Below are 25031 nucleotides of genomic sequence, written 5' to 3'. Positions count from 1 at the left end.
CGGCCCTCTTCATCTCCGGTTTCCGTTGTTGTGTTGAGAGAGCTACTGCATGTGTAATAAATTTTCCCAATCCAATGCCGATTCACCAAGCGCCAGCTTTTTGTGTTGAACATTAGAAGCAGTATTGGTGATTGCGGCCAGCAGCAGCGCACCCTTCACCATCGGTTTTCTAAGCGCTCGCTGACGGCGATAGAGCATCGAATCGAACTTGCTGGCCGCTTCGCGAGAGCGCCTTCCAACATTCTTCCGTCAACACGCGTTCAGATCGGACCTTCATTCGCGCGCGCGCGGGATCTACGCGGGTTTTGTAACACAGAGAAGGGTATTCCGGCCGGACGGGCAAGAACTATCTCATTCTCCTGGTGCCGGAGTTGTGCAAGTGGTGAAGTGGTGCTTATTTTTAGGTGCCCATTCATTGGAAAATAAACATTTTCGGCTATGACGTACGCGGCTGCTCAACTATTTTAGGTGTTTTTTTTTCGGTTGGTTGCCCGAGAAAGACTTGCGAGGGAGAGAAATCGGACTAAAGTCCAAGTGCGTGCAATTCAAGCCAAGATACAATTACCTTCCGATAAACGGGTGTGCCGGCAGCGGAGAGTGTGCGCATCGGAAGAAACGTGAAATAATCGATATTACGAACTGGTGCCACTTTTGGAGCAAAAATGGGATACGACGAGGTGCTAACGCATCTGGGTGGCTTCGGCCGATATCAGAAGAAAATCTACGTCTTGCTGTGTCTGCCGGCAATCAGCTGTGCATTCCACAAACTAGCGGGAGTGTTCTTGCTGGCAACGCCGGATTATCGCTGCAAATTGCCGTTTGAGGCCAGCAATGCAACGTACGAACTTCCGCCGGAACTGATGTCGATGACTTACCCGATGGATTCGTACTCGAAAAAATACTCCACGTGTACCTATTTCGATGCGAATTTTACGGAGGAATATTTGCAAGGAGGGACACCGGCAACGGAAGTGACCAGCTGTAGCCAGTGGATCTACGATCGGACAAAGTTCGAAAGCAGTACCGTCACCGAATGGGACTTGGTGTGTGACCGGAATTTTCTACGAGCATCGGCCGACTCACTTTTTATGGTTGGTGTCATGTTGGGCAGTATTGTGTTCGGGTGGCTGTCAGATAAATATGGTCGCAAGCCTATTTTCTTCGCATCGTTGGTGACCCAAGTGATATTCGGAGTACTGGCTGGAATTGCGCCGGAATTCTTTACGTATACCATAGCGAGGATATTGGTTGGAGCAACGACTTCCGGAGTGTTTCTAGTGGCGTATGTAATCGCAATGGAAATGGTGGGACCAAAAGATCGATTGTACGCCGGAGTTGTCTGCATGATGTTCTTCTCGGTGGGGTACATGCTGACGGCGGCATTTGCTTACTACATTCACGATTGGCGCTCACTGCAGATTGCGTTGACACTGCCTGGAATCCTGTTTATGACCTATTGGTGGCTGATTCCGGAGTCTTCGCGGTGGCTAATCTCCAACAACCGCCCATCGGAAGCCATCACTCTTATCAAGAAAGTCGCCAAATCGAACAAAGTTACCGTCCCAGAAGATGTATTGGACAAACTGGTGGAAGAAGACAAAGCCGCTTTGGAGACCGACAAGAATGAACCAAAGCCCTCGCTGATGGATGTCTTCAAGCATCCAAATCTGCGCCGTAAAGCATTATTGATTTTCTTTGATTGGTTTGTCAACAGCGGCACGTATTATGGCTTATCCTGGAACACCAACAATCTCGGTGGTAATCCATTGCTCAATTTTGTTATCAGCGGCTTTGTGGAAATCCCTGCTTACACTTTCCTTCTGCTTACCTTGAACCGCTGGGGTCGTCGGACTATCCTGTGCGGATGCATGATCTTCGCCGGTGTGATGCTGCTTTCTACGATGCTGGTACCGAACAATATGCAATGGCTAATAATCGTGCTCGCCATGCTGGGAAAATTAGCCATCACTTCCAGCTACGGTACGGTGTACGTCTTTTCCGCTGAACAGTTCCCCACCGTCATCCGAAATGTGGCGCTCGGGGCTGCATCGACTTCCGCTCGTGTCGGAGGTATCCTGGCGCCGTACTTCAACCTTTTGGGTGACTACTGGACCCCGCTGCCGTTGCTAATTTTCGGTGCCATGTCATTTGCCGGAGGACTTCTGTCGTTGCTTCTGCCGGAAACGCACAATCAAAAGCTACCGGAGACGATTGCCGATGGGGAAAACTTCGGCAAGGTGAAAGTGATACCAGGGGAGGAAGGTCGCCGGGGGGACGTGGAGAACAAGACTGCCGAGGAGATGCAAGTGCTGAATGCTGCCCACCTGAATGGGGACGCAACTCACGCCGTGGAGAATACTAATGAGAAACGGGCGAATGGCACTGAGGAGTAGAAGTGCTGGGGATGGGCAGCAGAATGACAAGTAGGGCAGCCTGTCAAGCAGCACCGAGTATTACGTATCTCTTAGTAACTACAAACTGATATATGTGTCTGTTTACGCTAGGATAGGTGTAGATTATTTATGTAAACTTAAATTCAATCACTACAGGAATGAACTGCAGATTAACGAGCAGAGCCGTCGATCGGTTTATTTGAGTAGAGTGGAGACCTGAAGTGGCATCCGTGTAGAAGTGTATTAGTTTTCGACTGACAAGCGGAAAGCCTGGAGAGGAAGAGAGGAACCAGGGACCGGGAGAGTTTCGCGTAGTTTTTCCCTCCTCTTGGCATGATTGGTTGGCAGGCATATCGTACGATGGTTTTCGATTTTCATTTCTACCGTCACTGTTGTTGTGGTGGTCGTTCGTCATTCGCTCACAGTCAGATGGCAATGATGATGGTCGGCTGTTGCTGGGTACCGGTTCGGGGTGAGAGGGCTAGAAGTGGGAAATAGTCGGGGATGGTGGGAATCCTAATAAAGAGGAACTGCCGGTCTCTTGTGGAGCTGTTGCACAAGAATTGCGGTATGCCCGGCAAAAAAAGAGAGGCACGATTTTTCCTCTTTTTAGTTTGGGATTCGTCTTGCCAAAAATGGGAGGGTGGCCATTATTAGGGTTTGTACGCGCGAGAGATTTTTTTAAGATTAATCCGAGCAAAAAGATAAAAATAGAAAATAATACACAAAAAAATGTTCAATGCTCAATTTTTGAAAATATTCTTCTTGGAAATTTTGCAACCATCTCCAAATGACATAAATTGTGATTTTCATTAAAATAAGAAAAGTCGATAATTTTGTACACTTTGGCGTCATTAGATATCTAAACATGTAGACCTTAGCATATCGAAATCTTCAACAGGCTCTTCCACATACAGTTCGAACCTACATGCTATCTTCTTCGTTTGTCCTGATTTCCACGGGAATATTCTTCAGAACTTCCAAGGCAAATTGTTTCACACGAAATTGCTCAGAATTTTCACGGGAAGTCGGATTTTCCAATGAGTATTTTTCGGAATTTCCAATGGACAGACATCGGAATCTATATATCGAACATGGCTGGGTGGATTTTCTTCATTTATTCAGCTGATATGTTCGTTATTATTTCCGACGGGTTTTTATGATATTTCCTCATGCAAAAATTACGAGATTCTTATGGAAATTTTGCATGGGCAGTTCACAAAGCGCATTTTTCGCCTACTACTACTACTACCTGGTCGACTAGTTTCCAATCAAAATGGCATTTGGCCGAAAGCGACATACAGTCCAACTGGTATTTTGACAGAAACATCTGTTTTTCCTAACAGGTCATTTGGCTGAAAATGCTGTCTGGTTGAAATGATTATTCGCACAAATGGCCATTTGACCGAAGATGTGAATTGTTCCGAACACATGCTTCTTATTATTGGCATTAAATCACCCCGCAGCTTAATGTTCGATCAACACTTTCATAGTTATTTACTGCGAGGTTTCAAAGCCAAGTTATAATTTTTGCCCAGGGAAGTCCAACCCGAAAATTTCCTAGACCGAACCCGGCCAGCATTGTCTTGCTTTGTAGCTGCGCATCTCACCGCGTTAAGAAAGGTTCCGAATACGTCATACGACCGAGTTATTTAATAAACGGGTCAAATAGTCAAAAATATCGAACCGTTCGGCCAAATGACATTTTGGGCTAAATGGCCCTTTCTGCCAAATAATCATTTCAGTCAAATGACCTATTTGACTGGACGAATTTTCGGACAAAAAGACATCGGCAACATACCCAGTTCAGTAGAACGACTCGAGTCATACTAGTCTTGTCTAGTCTACACATACACATCAGTCGAATGACTCGACTCACACGGCCAAAAATGTAATTTACTAAACGGGTCATATGGCCAAAAATGTCGACCGTTTCAGCCAAATGGCCCTTTCTGTCAAACGATCATTTCGTCCAAACGGCATTCTCGGTCAAACGACTTTTTCGGCAAAATGACTCTTTTGACTGTATGTCCATTTTGTTTAAATGAAATTTTCGGCCGAAAAGCCCTTCTGCCAAACGTCATTTTTGGCCAAATTACCTGTTCGGAGGAACGATGTTTTTTGTCGTATGTCCATTTCGGATTTTCCGTAGAAATCCAAAAAAAATCTTGTTGAAATCAAATTTTTGAATGGTTGGAGGCCGTTTGACCAAACATCATGCGGCCGAATGCCACGAGGCCGAAAGTTGTTTGGCCGAATATTTCATTTACCCGAATAAATTGGCCATATAGGCATACGGACGAAAATGTCAATAGGTCAAACTGGTCCATTTCTCCGAACGGTTTAGCAGGTCTTATGGTCAAAAATGTCGATCCGTTTACCAAATGTCATTTTCAGCCAAATAGCCCTGCCAAACGACCATTTCGGTCAAACAGTATTTCCGGCCAAACGCCTTGTTCGATCGAACGACATTGTCGTCCGTATGTCTCCATATTTCGGCCACATGACATTTTCGATCAGATGGGTTTCTACTCCTAATAATTTGTTCGGCTAAATGACATATTCGGCTAAATAACTTTCGACCAAATGTGTTTCGATCGAATGATGTTTGTCGAAACGGCCCTTCATCGTTCAAAAATACGATTTCAACGAGAATTTTTTTGGATTTCAACGAAAAGTCCCTCTGAATTCCCACTGAAAATTCTTCGTAAATTCCATAGGAAATTCTTTGAAGTTTATTTGCAAATTGAACAGTTCGGCGAACGAAACTTTCGGTTGTATATCCATTTTGGTTAAATGGCCCTTCCTGCCAAACGACCATTTCGGTCAAACAGCATTTTCGGCCAAATAACCTGTTCGATAGAACGACATTTTCGTCCGTATGTCTATTTCGGCTACATGACATTTTCGACAAGATGGGGTTTTACCCCTAATGATTTGTACGGCTAAATGGTATATTCGACTAAACATCTTTCAACCAGAGATGTCCTACACCAGCGGTTCTCTATCTGTGGTATATGTATATGGGGTTCCTTCTCTGGCCCTAGGGGGTACCTCGGACAAAAATGCGTAATGGCGGACGTATTACATTTCCAATTAAAACTCATTGATAAAGTTTTGATAATTGTGTATTTTTTATTAAAAAAAATATATTGTACATAATAAGCAATGCGATCAATAAATCCCAATTGAATCTTGCCTTCCACAATTAGCACAATGTATAAAGGGCTGCGGAACAAAAGATCAAACGAACAGAACGTCTAACGAACAAAATAATTTTTTTTCCATTAGGGAATATCCATAAAGTACGTCACGCAAAAAAATGTGATTTTCAACCCCCCCTCCCCCCTTCGTCACACTTTTTGTATTAAAACTCTAAAATTTTTGTATGAGTCGTCACGCTGCTCGGAACCCCCCCTCCCCCCTAAGAGCGTGACGTACTTTGTGGATGGACCCTTATAGCTCGTTTGCTTAATTGGAAGAGGATTAGAAGCATCCTTCTACGCTTCTCGGAAGCCCTCTTCCAAGCAGCTCTAATGCCTCCTTTCAAGAGGCTCGTAAGCCTCCTTTCAAGAGGCTCGGAAGCCTTCTTTCAAGAGGCTCGGAAGCCTTCTTTCAAGAAGCTCAAAAGACTTCTTTTCTAGAGGCTCAAAAGCCTCCTTTCAAGAGGCTCAGAAACCTCCTTTCAAGATCCTTTCAAGAGACTGGGAAGGCTCCGTTCAAGAGGCTCAGACTCCTCCTTCCAAGAGGCTGGGAAGCCTGGGTTCAAGAGGCTCAGAAGCATCCTTCCAAGAGGCTCAGAAGCCTCCTTTGAAGAGGCTTAGAAGCACCCTTTCAAGAGGCTCTGAAGCCTTTTTCCAAGAGGCTCCTTTCGAGAGGCTCGGAAGCCTCCTTTCAAGTGGTTAGGTTGCCTCGTTTCAAGAAGCTCGTAAGGCTCCTTTTAAGAAGCTCGGAAACCTGCTTTCAAGAGGCTCGGAAGTCTACTTTCAAGTGGTTTGGAAGCCTCACTTCAAGAAGCTCGGAATTCTTCTTCCAAGAGGCTCAGAAGCGCCCTTTCAAGATGCAAAGGAAGCCTCCTTATAAGTGACTCGAAAACCGCCTTCAAGAGGTTCGGAAGCCTATTTACAAGAGGTTCAAAAGCCTTTAATCAAGAGGTGCGGAAACCTACTTTAAAGGGATTCAAAAGCTGAAAGGAGCTTCCCTTCAAAGGCCTCGGAATTAGTTTTTTAAGAGGATTGGAAGCCTACTTTCGAGAGAGGGTACCTCAATTAATGCAAAAAATCGAAGGGGTTCCTCTCAAGAAAAAGGTTGAGAACCGCTGTCCCACACAGTTGGCAAAAAATCTGCTCATTTTGGATTTTGACCGGAATATGCACCTCAATTATTCAGATTTTCCACGGAAAAATTCTTCAAAATTGTTTTCGGAAATTCACTCGCGTTTTCAACCGGAATATTTTCGGAAAAAGAAAATTCAACCGGAATAAGCTATTATAAGAGGCATTGTTTGGTGAGATTTATTTGATCACGATGGCATGGAAACTATTTTCAAAGATTTACATCCTTGATGATTGCCTTATCAAAATAGTTTTTTTTCTAAGTTCAATGTGAATTGAAACAAACATTTAGTATTTGCTTGTTTGCTTATCATGCCGCTCTATGCTGTGGGTCAAGATGAAAAGGGAGACGAACTACTGCTGCCAAGATGCTGTAGAAAACCGGCTGCTACCCACACATTAAAGCTCGTAATCGCAGGGCTTGCAACCTTGAAAGGTAGTCAAACCCCGAAACCACCTGTGGTGTAATCACAACATAGCCAGAAAATTATGCCGGCTCTTTCCTGGAACCATCAAGTTCAGCCGAGTACACGAACAGAATTCAAACCTCTTTCCATTATCGTAAATTATGATGAACGAACGAGTTGTCACCGTTCATTAAAAGCACTGGATGGACCCCAGGTGCGCGCAGTGAATCAAATTTTCCCGTGGAAAAAAAAATGAGGAGAATATGCACTTTTTGCCTTATTTGCGCTCCAAGACCGGATACCTTCCCTGTTCGGGGAATGAATAATTATTCGCAGAAATGCCACCTTCTTCGTTGGTTTGTTGTTCGCCAAACCATGCCAAACCGAATCGTACGATTGCTCTGCATGCTCCACGTGGTAGCGTTACTCAAATTTTTATTCGCTAATATGAACACATGCGAAACAGGAGAGAAGCAAGAAAACAAAAACAGAAGACCTATTTTAAGCTAAATAGTTACAGTAAATATACGATAGCGCAGGGCCAGATTTCCACTAGTAAATTATTAATCAAAATGCAAATTAAACATTTGTACGAAATAACTTTTTTCAGATCTGTTGAAAATTAATCTGCTCGCGGATTTGTAATTGTCTTGACTATTCCTTTTCGGGATGTATTTTCAGCGAAATTTAATGATACACAAATAATATTCGTGATGTTCGAAATTATCAATGAGTGGCCAAATTCGAATGAGGTCATTAGAGATGCAAAAGAAATTGTGAAATACAATTAAATTGTACGAATGCGTCTTCTAAGCTGTTAAAGATCATCTCCAGAACATGCAGTATTTGAATTCTAAAACAAAGATTTTTAAATAATTCTTGAAAAGGTTTTATATCACGATTACAAATTAGTAAACTGTTCTACAATCGTGATGAAATCGAATTGCTATCCTCTTAAGTCCGGCCCTGTTATCCGTAAATACTACCGTCACGCCTTTCAACAATTATTTGTATTCGCGTTTTGCGTACTTACCCACAAGAGATTCAATGAACACGGCACGTCCAAATGTCATACATTCCAGTTAGTGTTTTAAGCGATCGGTTTTAACTTTATTAGCTCCTCCTGCCAAGTGGTCATCGCACCAGTGCGCATCATAACCACTCGGAGAAATCAAACGACCACACCATCAGACACGAACGATAGATAGATACCGGCGCGGGTCAATACACCGGTGTTGGAGCAATATCAAACCCCCCTTATATGGGTTGATTGTTTTGATTGATCAGCATGATGCGCGCTTATCGCTGTCACACCAATAAAAGTACATAGTTAGTATCAGAAGGCTCTTTGCCCCCTGCACTTGATTGAAATGGTCAGATCAGATGACAACGCGTTTTTGTTGTCGATGCACATTATGTAAGCAAGTCTTAAAAGAAATGTCGGGTACTTATAATACGTGTGAAACTTTATCGCTAGAAAGACTTTGAAATCATCAGACATCGGCGCCAATCAGCTGGCCACGTCGCTATCAATAAAGGAACTATATTTCATCATTAACCACTAATAGGTTGCGAGGCGCAGAACATGCTCATGCGCAATCAATGTGTGACCGTAAATCAAATCAATATGCACAGACGAAAGGAAAAATCAGCTGCCAATCGAGCGCAATACAATCCAATATATTTTATGTACTTGTTTTAGTTTTAAGTCATTAGGTGAGACGTCATGCCAAATGAACAGTTCCGCTTTCGTCGCGCTATAGTTTGCAACTTTCCTCTAGTAACTCATCAGTATCAACAATCACATCATTTCATTGTACCGGTAAACTGTAATCGAACGTACTTCTTACGATATATTAGGATTATAAAAATTATATTTTAGTTATAATTAAAAATACAACTTTGCTATCAGCTATTGACTCTAATAAAATGAAACAATATTGAATGGATGATTTTGTGTTCGATATTTATTTCTATCACAGCAGTAACATGACTCAGCTTAGGAGGTGATAATAGGTCATGATAAGAATTCACCTTGATAGCTAAAATCTGTTCACTCCGAACCACCAACATCTCTTTTACGACAATAGTAGTGTAGTGTTGCAGAATATATGCTGCGAATAATCCACAATGCAAGCTTTTAGAAATAATAATATTTATAATAATAATATTTTCCAAAATTCCAACAACACATACAATGTAGGAACAGGTTCCACAGTGGTGTGTGACATTCAGAAATACATGATCGTCATTCGAGTATTTGCTGACTCACGAAAATATTTGCCAGGATCAAAGATCGATTCTTTAATTTGAGCATAAGACGCGGCCCTCATTCCAGAAATATTTACGATGATAAGGATATAATGCCCCATCCATATTTTTTTTTATTCATTTTGAGTTGCTTGCATGTTCTCGAACGCCTTATCTACGACACATAAACAAACGTGTATTACATCCTGTCGTTCTTCCGAATATATTTTTACCCCAACCATCCTAATACCATACATTCCTTTTACAGTAAACGATAATGCAAAAAGAAAGTTAAAAAAACTGATCATGCTATTTAGAGTAAAAAACCCAAATAATTCCACCTAGCGGTGACGATGCCTTTCTCGATTAAATCAAGATATACTGATTAAATCGTTTTTTTCCAATTCCTATCTACCAAAAATGTTGGCAATTTTGTTTTTCTGTAAAATAAGCATAATACATTATGTTATAATCAAGTTATGACGATCGTGAAATTTTCTTTCATCCATTTTTGACAGAGAAATTATTTCCAGTATTGTTATTTGTAACACATATTGATATAATTTTTATGACTTTTATGGGTTGGTATATAACATCATGGGTCTCCAAGAGTTCTATAAAAGGTTCGATTTCGGAGTGAAATGTACACGAACATTTTGAAAATTAAGCCAATTATTCTCAAGGCCGACTAGAATATGACGTCAAATACATTTAAGATTATTTAACCAACGACACCCCCACCCCCTTCGCCAAGGCCCCGATGCCATTTTTGAACGATTCCTAAATATAAATAGAAGACTAACAAAACCGCATACATAATATAATATGGAAATAAGGAGATGTGTAAAACGAAAACTATATTCAAATTTGCCCTTGAAATCACCCAAACTTCACCATAACTCCACACCACCCAAAGCAAACAGCATGTTGAACAGGCCTGGGATTTGTCACCTTCATACAGAAAAACCATGCGACAAAACCAAATAGAAAACAGTCACCTCAAACTGGGCAACACAACCTAACCAACGTACCTCGATACAGCGTACTACTGGTCTCTCGCTCCGACAAGACATTTTGTATCTTGTCACATACTTATTTTGTTACGATATATTTGTCGTGTGACGCTTTCCATCGCGACTAAGATTTTGCACAACCAGACGGATTAGAATAGTTGTCATGGTTATTGACAAAAAAGTTCGTCATGTCACCTTTGAGTTTTGTCGCGACAATAATTGTTGTCGTTGTCAGCAAAATGTTGTCATTATGAATTGATGACAAGATGTGGGGAAACCTCTGAAATGGTGTGGTTTCTGGGCTTTACAGCAGTTGAAGTCGAGCTCATTATAAAAACGGCTAATATGTACGGCATAATAATAATGTGTCAAATTTTGGTGATTTTAGTCCAGCTCCTCCTGTTTAACCAAAATGCGTCATTTAGTTACATATCTAAAATGTATGTTTAAAAATCACGAATGGTTTGAAACTATCTATATCCGGAAATCTTTTAAGCGGGCCATTAACACTCGAGCACACAAGCTGTTGTATTTTGAACATCATAAACCAAAAAACATATCACGCTGTACATAGCATGAACAAGTCCTCATGAGCGTTTCATAACCGTACACTTATTACGTAAGCACTTATGGAAGGAGTACTATCATTTTCTTACTCTCCATATAAATAAAAAATAATGTGTAATTTAAAATAAATTAAATAAATTGCCCCTAATGTAGGATATACGCTTAAATAAAATTCCGTATTTCTCTTATACATAAAATATTGCAGTCAAATAACCGTCTATCAGGCAATTGCTACAAACCGTGTACCGTTAAAACCGGGTAAATTACAAAAACCGCGTAAAAATGACTTTATCAAAAATCGCTGTTTCGTATGCTCCGATTTTTTTTCAAACCCACGTGAACAAAATCGGTTAAAAAAACAGCATCAATACAAAACCTTGAAAAGGTTTGAAAAGTACGAAAATTCCATAAACCACGTGAAAAGCGAGCAAACTTGCGTTGCGTTAAATGGTTCAGTTATTCTACACTGGGGGATCTTTCTCTGTGCAAGAGACACTTGTTTTTTTTATGTATTATTATGTACGTAACAACGCAACAATTGAATAAAATGTCTTATTTCTAAACAGAAAATCTGTCAAGAGAACAAAGAAATAATTAATTATAAAGTGCTCTTTTCAGTATGATATTTCAAATTTGTCCGCTGCTATTGCTCCTCCACGCAGATGGACAACCAGAAGATGCGACATAACTTACTTTCGGGATTAATGTTGTGTCGTGCACAGAGCCGAAAGTGCATGCGTTGTTAAACTTTTGTCGCAGATGTGTGCTCTAACAAGACATACAACAAAAGCAAATTGTCGCGGTTGGAAAAAGTTGTCATCTGGTCGTGGGGATCCAGTCGTGCGACGGAAAACTGGAAGTTGACAAGTTTTTTTTGACTGACCATGTTTTTATGTATCTTGTCAGGTGTCACTGACAAACGCGACAATTCCCAGGCCTGATGTTGAAGCATCAATGAAACCCCTCTTTTTCCCCTTCCAATGTATGACACAAAACAAACGCAAACACCACCATGGCCACGAGCGTACGAACCAGCAGTTAATCGTGTCGTTATCGAGTGCAATTTCTGTTGCCAACGATGAAACTTACAACTGTGTTGGTGCGAATGCTCCGATAAAGTATAATGGCAATAAAGATCATCGGCTCTAAACTTAAAAGCGCGTACGTTGTTCTTCGATTAGTTTTCGTGTTCAACACGTTCCACATTACAAGCTTTGAAAAGCTTTGCTCGTTGCGTTAGCGTTATCGATATTGCCGTAGCGAGGATTCTAACCCATCGAGCGAACGTAATATATATCATAGCATGGTAGCTGCTCAATGCTCGTAGTCCCGATTATATGGGAAAAAATGGAAAACTGCCTAAACCATATTTCTTGTCAGCTGCGAACGCATTAATCAATCTTGATGAATGTAATAGCATGAAATTAGAAGAGTGGCTCTGCGGAATGCAACTTGTTGCGATAAAATCAGTTAAGTCTAAGTACATGAAAATCGTGTGAGTTTTTGAGGTTGAAAAAGTGACCATACAGACACACAAACATACACACATACAGACATCACCTCGATTCATCAAACTGAGTCGAATGGTATAAGAAACTTTACTATCAGATGTTCCTGTAAAAAGTTCGTTTCCAGAGTGAAATGATAGCCTTTCGGTACGAGAAAGGCAAAAATCAATTTCGTTTATAGATGTACATTTGCCAAGGTAGTTCTTTGCTTTGTACCGTGGACCCCCCCCCCCTCGATATGGTACCACATTCATATTAACCCTTCATAAGGCAGTGGCAAGTATATTGCCACCAACAAATTATATGTTTTTCTATTTATTAACAAGAGCTCTACTTATTATTTCCCATGTAGTGGCTTTATTTGCTTCCTAGTAACACCCCAGATGAATTTGAGCCATAACAAAAAATTGGAATATCACTTTGAGAACAGTTTTCTTTACGAACAGATAGTAAGTTTCGAGTGCAAGAAGGATTTTCAGTTATAATTCGTTAAAAAAACGACAAAGATATATTTTTTCCCGTTGGTATTAATTATTTTGAATCTCCTGTGTTAGATTACTACGTGATAAGCGTGAAAAAAGCTTTACCTTTCTGTATATTTCGTTTTTGGATTTTTCACGAAATTATGTTTTTTCCCAAGGGGGACCTTGGAAACAAAAGCGCAAAAAAAATTAGTTTTCACTTTTAATGCGTTTTCCGACTAGGACTCTTCACCAAAAAATGTAACGTGCCTTGATTTGACTGGTTTTACGTAAAACCTAATTTTTAAAAATCTTTTATTAATTTTTGTTGTTGCCTGGGGTGGCATTGCGCACCTCGACTCGAAACGAGCAAACCATGCATACTGTCATACGAAAGAGCTGTCGAAAGGAGATGCACAATGAGGCACCTGTTTTCCCGCTTGCCGGGCAGTGGCAACTATATTGCCACTAATGTTGTCCCGCTTGACGGGCAGTGGCAACTGTATTGCCATAAATTTTACAATGTTTCTGAACTGTTTAATGTATAACAAACATACATTTGAGTTTAATACCATGTCAACATTGTGTCCTATTGTTGTTTTTGTTAATTTATTGTTTAGATTCGTCTCCCTCATAAAGGGTTAACGAGGTTCATTTTTTAATTTGAACTTCTGTTTACTCTATAAGCATCAGATAAACCGACTTGTGGTTGCTCTCTTTGCCGTTTTGTTTTGATCCCGCGTTCCTCCGCTGGACGATGTTCCATTTTTATTTTCTTCAAACCACGTGATGAATGACGTTTGAACCATTTTTAATTTGAACGATATTCAAACCAACGGGGTTCAAATTAAAAAGTGTTCAAATCAAAAATGGTAAAATCACCGGCGGTCCTCGGTATTCATGTCAAACGTTCAGGGATTGAGTCCAGAGTCCAGAGAGAGCTTGAGCTTGAGCTTGATTGACTGCTCGTAGTTGCTACTCCATTATGACCAGATCAGCTGTTCTTGCACAGGGAACCAACAGATGTTTGCTTGGGACTAGCACACATCTTCAATGTACAAGTACTGGTGATCTCATTTGTTAGGTCATACTGGCGCCTGCCACGTCAGAATGCAAGTCAATGTAGGGAAGGGGAGGAAATGATGATGCAATCACTCGCCCTCTGCACTTGCCACGAGTTCATGCGGAATTTGTTGGAATTTCTGGGTTAGGTTGGAGAGGCAGAGGTTCGTCTTGGTTAACGAGCTGCCAATGTGATAGATAGGAGAAGGTAACTGATGGAATTTCTAATTGGATGTAGGAAACGAGCTCTATAGTTCATTTCCAATTCTAGCAGATTACTGTTAGAATACTCAAGTTGAAGGTATAGGAATAAAAATGGAAACGGTATGAAAGTCCATTTCCAGTTCTAGCGATTGCTAGAACATGAGAAATATAGAGGAAGATACAAAGTAGGAGAATGGAACGGACCTGGGATTGAACCCACGACCTCCTGCGTATGAGGCAGAAGCAGTAGCCATATGACTACCAAGCCCGCTAGATTGAGTCCAGAGTCCAGAGAATTAAAAAACTCAAAGCTGCAGCCCCATCGGGTTGTACGCAAAGGTGACGTAGGACTACGTAGCTATACGAAATGGATGGTATTTGTCATCATAGTTTGTGTCTCTTTATAAGCATTGATATTAGGCTCTTTCGAAAATCTCAGTATAAACTCTTTCTTCCTCATCATAGATGGGTGGTCCTGATAAGAGCCGTTTGTTTTAGTTTTCGGTGAGACTCTATGAATTTGCATTCCACGTGGAATCCTGTCCAATTGTTTCGTAATAAAAATTGGCCGGAAACGACTACGGGCTCAGAAGTTATGACTTATGGCCAAAATAGAAGTTATGGCTTATGGTTTTAACTTCTGTTTACTCTATAAGCATAGGATAAACCGGAATGTGGGTGCTCTCTTTGCTGTTTTGTTTTAATCCTGCGTTCCTCCGTTGTACGATGCTCCATTTTCTGTTCTTCAAACCACGTGGTGAATAGCGTTTGAACCATTTTTATTTGAACCACCAACTCTTTCTTCCTCATCATAGATGGTTGGTCCTGATAAGAGCCGTTTGTTTTAGTTTTCAGTAAGAATCTGTGAATTCCGGTCAGTCCGGGTGGATGCTGAAATCCATTTTTCCTGACGTCCATCGCCGCTGAAGCCACTCATCTGGCTTTCAGTGGAAGATATCGGAATCCCAGAAGACACCATCCTTCAAAATGTCAAAAAAGGGAAAAATAAGCGGAATCGGAAGCAGCGCGGAACCAATCGCAAATATATATTATAATTTTAACTTTAGGTTTTTGTCCTTTTCAGGACTAAAACTATTTATCCAGGAAGAAGTATTGACCGTTGGCAAGAATCTTCACCCAGACAAACAGACTATTCGGCTCAAGTTTTCTTAAATTTTCTTCGTTTAAGGCTCTATAAACCGTAATCAATCCGATAATGACGATGATTTTATTAGAATCCGCACTAACACTAATAAAGTTTTGAACTAAATTCAATATTTTGGGGCTATTTACGGACTTACCCTCCATCATAATATATTCATGGCATTTCCATATTAATTTTTCACTTGTCAAAAGTCAAAACTAGCAATTTCAGAGGAATTGCAGGAAAACGCTGAAAACTGCGTTTTTCCTAGGCCGATATTCGTATGTTCATCGATCGCATACTAACGTTCGAACGTTCGGATCAAACACATACACACTCACTTGATCTTTTCCCATTGTTTCCTTGATTTTATCACTCCTAAAACATATTCACTAACTAAGTTTCACATTTTTCTTCAATCTTGACTTCCAATTAATTCACTTCACGCCCAATAACTGTCGAAAACTGCTTTCCAAAAATCGAAGTGAGAGACAAATTTGACGACCGTATGTATGAATGCAATAAAATGCGGAAGACTCAAATTCACTAGCGCAATAAGTGAAATGGTGAGTACAAAATATACGCGATGCAACTTCATTCAATCCGAACAATTCAACGTATAACGCCAGCCAAAACGCAAACAAAGATGTGCATACACAAGAAAATAATCATGTCTTCACCGTTGCCAGATTTATTTATTGGAAAAAATCATTGCCGTTTGTCGGATTGAACAATAAAACCAAAAATAAATATTTAAATCCTGTATGTAAGCTTCTATTACATTCCAAGTGGTGTATAACAAATTTTAAACCGATAAATACTCATGTATTTGATACACCATGAACATGTCTTATGATATAAAATAAACAATTCGTCAAGTCTGGCAACATTATGCATCAGCTGGCATATTTTTACCACGCCATTTCCACTCACCCCAGTTGTAAACAACATTTATTTATCGCTGCTGCACTTTTCCGTACCAATTGCATCACTATTACAAACAAGTGATACAGTTATTAATTTTCAAAACATTGTGATGGAGTCTTGAGCCTTAAACGACAATGACAATTCCTTATTTTCAATAATGTGCCTCTTCAAACACTAACAGCAGCTAAACGAAATTTTCCACTAAGTTGGCGTCGTCGGCGGAAATTGAACTTTTCTGGCAAGATTCTTTGATTTTGTATCTGTTAATGATTGAAAATGATTTGACGAGCTCGCTGGTCTAGTGGCTATTGCTTCTGCCTTATAAGCAGGAGGTCGTGGGTTCAATTCCAGGCTCGTCCCTTTCCTACTTTGTATTTCTATCTTAATTCTTTCTGTGTTTCACGTTTATACCAAAACGATTCCTGCTGTTATAACCTTCCACAAAATCCCAAAACCTCCCGTGGCACCTATGAGAGGTCGTAGAGTTCTCTGCATCTGTCTTAAGTAGGTGTCCAACAAACCATCCTTCCCCTTCCTCAGCATTCGCAAGGACGTGGCCAGGACAGATCTCGACTATTGGAGAGTGCATTGCTTCCATTTAAGAGATAGTGATTAGTCCCAAATCAATATCTGTGGTAACGAATGAAAGTTGTACTACTCTCATACAATAGTCTTGGCTTGTACCACCTACGAATTTGTGCGAACTACTAAATGTTAATGTTAATGTTAATGATTGAAAATGATTTTTCCGGTCACCCATTTTATCCAAAAGAAGGTTGATCCGAGATGAATTTTTTTCATAGTGCAGAACTGCTAAGTGCAATACTTAATCGTTTGGCGATGATTGAAAGTGACCCTTCGGTTGCAGAATCACGCATCGGAGGAAAATAATATATTAATTTTGTTCAAATGGATGGATTATTGTTTCCTAAGCTACCACGCCAAACGCCGAAACCATCCATTTTTTCAACCAACCCTTTCTATTCAAAAAATGCTGGTCCTGGGAAGAATAATTTTATTTTTCACAATGCGCAACCAAACGCTTGTCGGAACCTTACATTGAGTTTGTGGTTTAACTTTGTGCTGCTATTGTCGGACGGCCATTCGATGCTTTTGCACTAAGACGCCACCATTTGGAATAAATTTTCAGCATCGCCACTGGTGGCGCGGGATCACAACAGACGCCATTTTTTGAATCCAACCATTTTTTTCACATAAAATACTGATTCGGAGTTGAGGTTCAATGATATGCAGCAACTACCTCGATGACCACCACCAATGAGATGGTTTTCCGTTGAAAATGCTACAAGCGCCTTCGTGCTGCTGAGTCCGCTCCGCTGGGTTTGCTCTGTGTGAAATCTTGTTCGAACTAATGATTGGATCCAAACCCGCAAGTTGCTTGATTCTGATGTCTGTGTTTGCGATGCACGTACGTGATTGGTTGGTTAACCTACTTCTAAACTTTTTACCAATTATCGATAATAATCAGTAATCTAAGGTAAATACGAAGAAGCGTTGACTCTCCTTTGATCGAATGGTCCAAAAAATTGGAAATCCATCCAGAAACGACTTAGATAGTCTATCATATTTTCGTGACAGTCTCAGATTTTCGCATTCGCAAAGTGTACCCCAATGTACAAAAGACAGAAGTAGTCAGCAATGCGAACCGAGTAGGATGAGTATTTTGTAGTGTCTGGTATACACACACAGCTTTATCAGCAACTGCGCTCCATGAAGTAGGGTTGTGTGATCGGACCAGTATTGTCGTCAGATTCCATCCCGACCACATTAGCGAGGAAAGAGATCGCCACTCGAGATCAGTACAATCAAAGTTAATTGCCTACATTCAGGGTAAAAGCATCCCAGAGAGGAAATTAATTACTATGTCTGGAACTCGATTTGTGCAATTGCACAACATGTGAAAGATTAAGCACAGAGAAACAGACATCTCACTCAACGCATGTTCCATCGTTCACCTTTTTAACGGTGGATTCAATTTTTTGTAGGTGGTCAATCGGCCACCGATGGCGCTTCCATCGATTTTCCTTGTGTTTGACGTTTGCGCACTACCGCCATCTGGTTGCCGCTTGGCCACACACAGTGAATTTAGCATTTGGCGATAATGTTATCGTGACGATGATTTTGATTGCATTTTGTTCTAAGTGAGACGTCTGTTTCTCTGTGGATTAAGTTTGAAAAATGTATTGGGGGTAACCACTTCCTTCGGTGGGGTTTGATCCCACGAAACCAGTACGCTAAACAGGTGCTTTCCCTACTAAACTACGACAAGGATGTTAACGATCATTCAGTAATTTGCGTTCGATCATTTAGTCGTTTGTCAATAACTCATTCCAGAAGCTGAATTTCAAAATGTGTTGTATGGTGGACTTCTAGTGCGAAGGTTTTTCTACAACTCTGCCTAATGGTTCGTGGTTTGAATTCCACTAGTAACGGAGTTATAGCTATAGTTTCAGTAACTTAGACTAAATGATAACAAAATTCCTATCATTTAGTTTAAGTTACTGTAACTAGCGCTCTACCTCCGTTATTAGTTGAATTGTAATAACGAACCATTAGGCAAAATTGTAGAAAAACCTTCGCACTAGAAGTCCACCATACAACACATTTTGAAATTCAGCTTCTGGAATGAGTTATTGACAAACGACTAAATGATCGAACGCAAATTACTGAATGATCGTTAACATCCTTGTCGTAGTTTAGTAGGGAAAGCACCTGTTTAGCGTACTGGTTTCGTGGGATCAAACCCCACCGAAGGAAGTGGTTACCCCCAATACATTTTTCAAACTTAATCCACAGAGAAACAGACGTCTCGCGAAACATATTTTGAAATTAAGCTTCTGGAATGTGTTATTGACAAACTACTAAATGATCGAACGCAAATTACTGAATGATCGTTAACATCCTTGAACTACGAAGGACCTCCGGTGTCCTCCGCAGCTTCAGACATAGTAATTAATTTCCAGTCTGGGTGGCTTATACCCTGAAAGTAGGCAATTAACTTTGATTGTATTTTTTTATACCAATAATTCCCAACCCTTGCGGAATCGGGATCGCGACCTCCTTTACGACTAGCCAAGTGGCCCACGGCCCCTGAATATGTCACATTGTCACATACCGTCGTGCGGGGCTTCTTTTGACAAATCAGGGGCTACTTTGGACATTTTAAAACAAGAATTATAACGAAAATTAATACAAAATTGTCATTATCACCAATCGGGTGTCTTGTTGATAGTTGGATGGCAACTTTCTGTTGCAAATATGGTATTTTTTCCGTTTATTTTTTTCAAAAAATCAAAAATCCAAAGTAGCCCCCGGAATCAAAAGAAGCCCCGCACGACGGTATTCTTAAGTAATTTTATATCAATATCCTTTATCATTCAAATATTACATTCCTCAGTAGTGATTTAGTGCGATTTTTGTACAATTGCATTTGTGATACTAGCTTCAGTATACGAGGTTTCGAGTCTCAAATCGTCCATAATGCCAAATCTATTTCTTGCTTTGGTCTTTATCTGGCGATGTGCTGTAAATCCACTATCACATAGTTATGTATAGAAGCAAACGGTATTAGAATCTTCAAAGCTTGGAACGCGAACGATGTGAAGTCACATCATCACTGCCCAAGTAATTAATAAGCACAATAATCACTCCAATTCGCCAATATACGGCTATTCAAAAACTTATAAGCATTGAAGTAGCACTATATGGCCGGTTTGGCAAATGGGGTGCTTATTGGGTGGAGATAATAAATCATTCCGTATGACCAAAATTTGGTCATTCTTTTTGCTTCCGAGTGCTTCGAACATTGTCCATGTTTCATGTCCGTAGAGGACTACCGGTCTTATTAGCGTCTTGTACATGACACATAACAAATACCACGAAAAATGGAGATAGAAGAAAAAGAGAACGTTATTTTTGGCAACCGACCCGGCAACGAAATAAGGACTATGATTGGAAACTCGGTACCTGGAATATCAGGACCCTAAATGAACCTGGACGAGTGAGCCTTCTGGCTCGTGAACTGCAGAAGGTTGGAGTGAACGTGGCTGCTATTCAAGAAGTCCGATGGCCTAGATCCGGAGAACGTGAATTCCGAGCCGTGGACCCCACGACCAATACTGCATTCAAGCATAACATCTATCACAGCGGCGGTGAAAAAGCAGAGCATGGAGTTGGTTTCGTAGTGATGGGCAAGCAGATGAAGCGAGTGATGTGGTGGAAACCCATTAGCGAACGAATCTGTGTGTTGAGGATACGGGGCAAATTCTTCAATTACAGCCTAATCAACGTGTACGCACCGACAAACGATAAATCCGACGACGTGAAGGACACGTTTTATGAATGTCTTGATAAAGCCTATGGAGAGTGCCCAAAGCATGACGTGAAAATTGTTATCGGAGACGCTAACGCTCAGGTCGGTAGAGAGGACTTTTTCCGTCCCATAATCGGTAGGGAGAGCCTTCACTCCGCTACAAATGACAACGGCCTACGGCTAGTAAATTTTGCTGCTGCTAGAGGGATGGCCATCAGTAGCACCTATTTTGCACGAAAGAACATCCGAAAGCACACCTGGAGACACCCAAATGGTGAAACTTGCAACCAGATAGACCATGTTATGGTGGATGGGCGCCATTTCTCGGATGTTATCGATGTGCGGACATTCAGAGGTCCGAACATTGACTCTGATCACTACCTTGTTGTCAGTAAAATTCGATCACGGTTGTCAACTGTATCGAACGAAAGATCACAGCGAACGATGCGTTACAATATCCAGCGATTGTCGGCGGAAGGAGTATCGGCTGAGTACCGCCAGAAGCTCGACGAACGGATAAGTGCAATCAACGCTAGCGACAACATCAACGATCTATGGGAGTCGATCCATGGAGCGGTGAGCACAACAGCACGAGAAGTGGTAGGCACTGCACAGAGGCGACCAAGGACGGGTTGGTTCGATGTGGAGTGCCAAAGAGTGACAGACGAGAAGAACGTTGCCAGAAGCCGGATGTTGGTGTCAGGTACCCGATCGAATAGAGATCGGTACAAGGAAGCAAGAGCAGCCGAAAAACGAACCCACCGCAGGAAGAAAAAAGAGTACGAAGAACAAGTGATTAGTGAGGCGCAGGAAAAAATGGAGTAGAACGATATGCGGAGGTTTTATGAGTCTGTCAATGGCGTGCGGAGAAAGACAGCGCCATCTTCCGTCATGTGCAATCATGTGCAACGACCAACAAGGGAATTTGCTGACAGATGAAATTGAAGTGGCGCCAGGTGGAAGCAACACTTCGAGACTTTGTTGAATGGAGGAAGTGACGGTGCATCGGAGAACAGAATAAATATTAGCGACGATGGACAAGCTGTGGAATCACCTACACTAGATGAGGTTAAAAAAGCTGTCAAAGAGCTGAAAAACAATAAGGCTGCGGGGAAGGACCAGCTCCCGGCTGAACTTCTCAAACATGGCAGTGAGCAGCTTTACGAAGTTCTGCACCATATTATGTCGAAAATATGGGAAGACGAGGAAATGCATGCTAGCTGGTTGGATGGCCTCATTTGCCCTCTCTTTAAGAAAGGACACAGACTGGAGTGCGCCAATTACCGAGGAATAACCCTCCTTAATTCGGCGTACAAAATTATGTCCCGTATTCTGTTCAACAGATTGAGACCGCTTGAAGAGTCCTTCGTCGGCGAATACCAAGCAGGTTTTCGTGAGGGCCGATCAACGACGGATCAAATGTTTACCCTAAGACAAATCCTCGATAAATTCCGGGAGTACAACTTGCAGACACATCATCTGTTTATTGATTTCAAGGCGGCGTACGATTCAGTGAAACGGAATGAATTATGGCAAATTATGCTTGAACATGGTTTTCCGGCGAAACTGATACGGCTGATTCGTATTACGTTGGACGGATCGAAATCAAGTGTAAGGGTTGCGGATGAAATATCGACGTCATTTGTTACCTTAGATGGATTAAAGCAGGGTGATGCACTCTCGAACCTACTGTTCAATATAGCGCTCGAGGGAGCGATTAGGAGAGCTGGTGTGCAAAGAAGCGGTACCATTATCACGAAATCGCATATGCTCCTGGGATTTGCGGACGATATCGATATTATCGGAATTGATCGCCGTGCCGTGGAAGAGGCTTTTGCGCCTTTTAAGAGGGAGACAGCGAGGATTGGACTCACGATCAATACCAGCAAAACGAAGTACATGGTCGCTGGCAATCAACGTGGGTTCAATAGTGGTGGTGGTAGCGAAATAGTGCTGGATGGTGAAAAATTTGAAGTAGTAGAAGAATTTGTGTATCTTGGAACATTAGTGACGTGCGATAATGATGTTACCCGCGAGGTGAAAAGGCGTATTGCAGCTGCAAATAGGGCTTATTACGGACTTCGTAACCAGCTTAAGTCCCGTAGTCTGCAAAAGAAAAAAAAACTCGCGCTGTATACTACTCTGATTCTTCCCGTGGTATTAAACGGCCATGAGACATGGACGTTGAAGGAGGCTGATCGAAGAGCTTTCGAAGTGTTTGAGCGTAAGGTGCTGCGGACAATACTCGGCGGTAAACAGGAGAACGGTATCTGGCGGCGTCGCATGAATCACGAATTGTACCAGGTGTATAAAGGGCTGGATATTATTAAGCTTATACAACACGGCAGACTACGGTGGGCTGGTCACGTTGTTCGTATGCCGGAAGAACGACAAGCGAAGATAATATTTAGTAGAGAACCCGGAAGAGGCCGCAGGCTTCGTGGAAGGCCGCGTACACGATGGCTTTTTGCAGTTGAAGAGGACCTGAGGGCGCTCAATGTTCAGGGCGACTGGAAGCGATTGGCCCAGGATCGAGTCCAGTGGAGAAGGATACTCCATTCGGCGTAGGTTCATCGAAGAGCTGTAGCCCATCAAGTATCAAGTAAGTACATGACACATTTGGTGCGGTGGCGAATCTTTTTTGACCGTAGTTTTTTCTGAAGCCCCCACTTCTACAGATGATGCGTCTTCGTATTTCATGACTAACATTGTTATCAGTCGTTAGCAAGGATCCAAGATAGATGAATTCCTCGACCACCTCGAAGGTATCCCATCTATCGTAACACTGCTTCCCAGGCGGGCCCTGTCTCCGCCCACCAGCATGTACTTTACCTTTGAAGCATTCATCACCAGTCCAACTGTTGTTGCTTCTGCCACCTTTGCAAACGTTCGGCCAACAATGTCCATGTCATCCGCGAAACGAATAAATTGACTGAATCTGTTGAAAATCTTACCCCGGCTGTTACACCCGGCTCTCCGCATGACACCTTCTAGCGCAATGTTGAACAACAGGCACGAAAGTCCATCACCTTGTTTTAGTCCCTGGCGTGATTCGAACGATCTGGAGTCTTCTTCTTCTTCATTGGCATTACATCCCCCACTGGGACATTACCTCCTCGCAGCTTAGTGTTCAATTAGCACTTCCACAGTTATTAACTGCGAGGTTTCTAAGCCAAGTTACCATTTCTGCATTTGTATATCATGAGGCTAACACGATGATACTTTTATGCCCAAGGAAGTCGAGACAATTTCCAATCCGAAAATTGTCTAGACCGGCACCGGGAATCGAACCCAGCCACCCTCAGCATGGTCTTGCTTTGTAGCCGCGCATCTTACCGCACGGCTAAGGAGGGCCCTAACGTGTTCGCCCCAAATCTTGCTTTGATTAGTATGGTAAGCTTCCCAGAGAAGCTGTTCTCGTCCATAATTTTCCATAGCTCTACGCGGTCTATAGTGCCGTATGCCGACTTAAAATCAATGAACAGATGGTGCGTTGGGACCATGTATTCACGGCATTTTTGAAGGATTAACCGTACAGTTAAGATCTGGTCCGTTGTCGAGCGGCCGTCAACGAAGCCGGCTTGATTACTTCCCACGAACTCATTCACTAATGGTGACAGACGTCGGAAGATGATCTGGGATATCACTTTATAGGCGGCATTAAGGATGGTGTTCGTTCGAAAGTTCTCACACTCCAGCTTGTCGCCTTTCTTGTAGATGGGGCATATAACCCCTTCCTTTACTCCTCCGGTAGCTGTTCAGTTTCCCAGATTCTGACCATCAGTTTGTGCAGGCAAGTGGCAGCTTTTCTGGGCCCATCTTGATGAGCTCAACTCCGATATCATCCTTACCAGCTGCTTTATTGGTCTTTAGCTGTTGGATGGCTTCTATCGTCTTCTTCTCTAGGTCGTACCGTGGCCGTCGTCGGTACCGAACATTGTTGATGACGGATAGTTTTTGGCGCAGTTTAACCATCACCAGATAGTGGTCAGAATCGATTTTAGCGCCACGATATGTCCTGACGTCGACAATGTCGGAGAAGTGCCGTCCATCAATCAGGACGTGGTCGATTTGTGATTCTGTCTGCAGTGGTTATCTCCAGGTGTACCAATACGGGAGGCTGTGTTGGAAGTATGTGCTGCGAATGGCAATATTCTTGGAGGCGGCGAAATCAATTAGTCGTAGGTCGTTTTCGTTCGTCAGCCAGTAAGCGCTGAACTTCCCGATAGTCGGTCTAAAGTCCTCCTCTTGGCCAACCTGAGCGTTAAAATCTCCTATGATGATTTTGACGTCGTGGCTCGGGCAGCTGTCGTACTCACGTTCCAGCTGCGCGTAGAATGCGTCCTTATAATCATCAGTGCGTCCGGAGTGTGGGCTATGGACGTTGATTATGCTGAAGTTGAAGAACCGGCCTTTGATCCTCAACCT

At 42.0% G+C, this 25031-nt stretch overlaps 2 protein-coding genes across 3 annotated transcripts in view; both read left to right on the top strand.

Moving 5' to 3' along the window:
• LOC134202906 (GIGYF family protein Gyf) overlaps positions 1-25031 on the top strand; it is a 119291-nt gene that overhangs the window by 51755 nt on the left and 42505 nt on the right. The gene's annotated exons all lie outside the window — the stretch shown is intronic.
• LOC134202903 (organic cation transporter protein-like) lies at positions 222-9083 on the top strand. Its single transcript, XM_062677889.1, has one exon. It carries the CDS (start codon positions 663-665, stop codon positions 2391-2393), a length of 1731 nt encoding a protein of 576 aa, XP_062533873.1. The 5' UTR covers positions 222-662; the 3' UTR covers positions 2394-9083.

This window comes from Armigeres subalbatus, chromosome 1, assembly GCF_024139115.2.
Source record: "Armigeres subalbatus isolate Guangzhou_Male chromosome 1, GZ_Asu_2, whole genome shotgun sequence".
Taxonomy (NCBI): Eukaryota; Metazoa; Arthropoda; class Insecta; order Diptera; family Culicidae; genus Armigeres; species Armigeres subalbatus.
This window is presented reverse-complemented; position numbering and strand designations above follow the sequence as displayed.

Bases quoted from the DNA above. Each gene is read 5' to 3' on its own strand.
- LOC134202903 (XM_062677889.1), top strand. From the start codon at position 663: ATGGGATACGACGAGGTGCTAACGCATCTGGGTGGCTTCGGCCGATAT.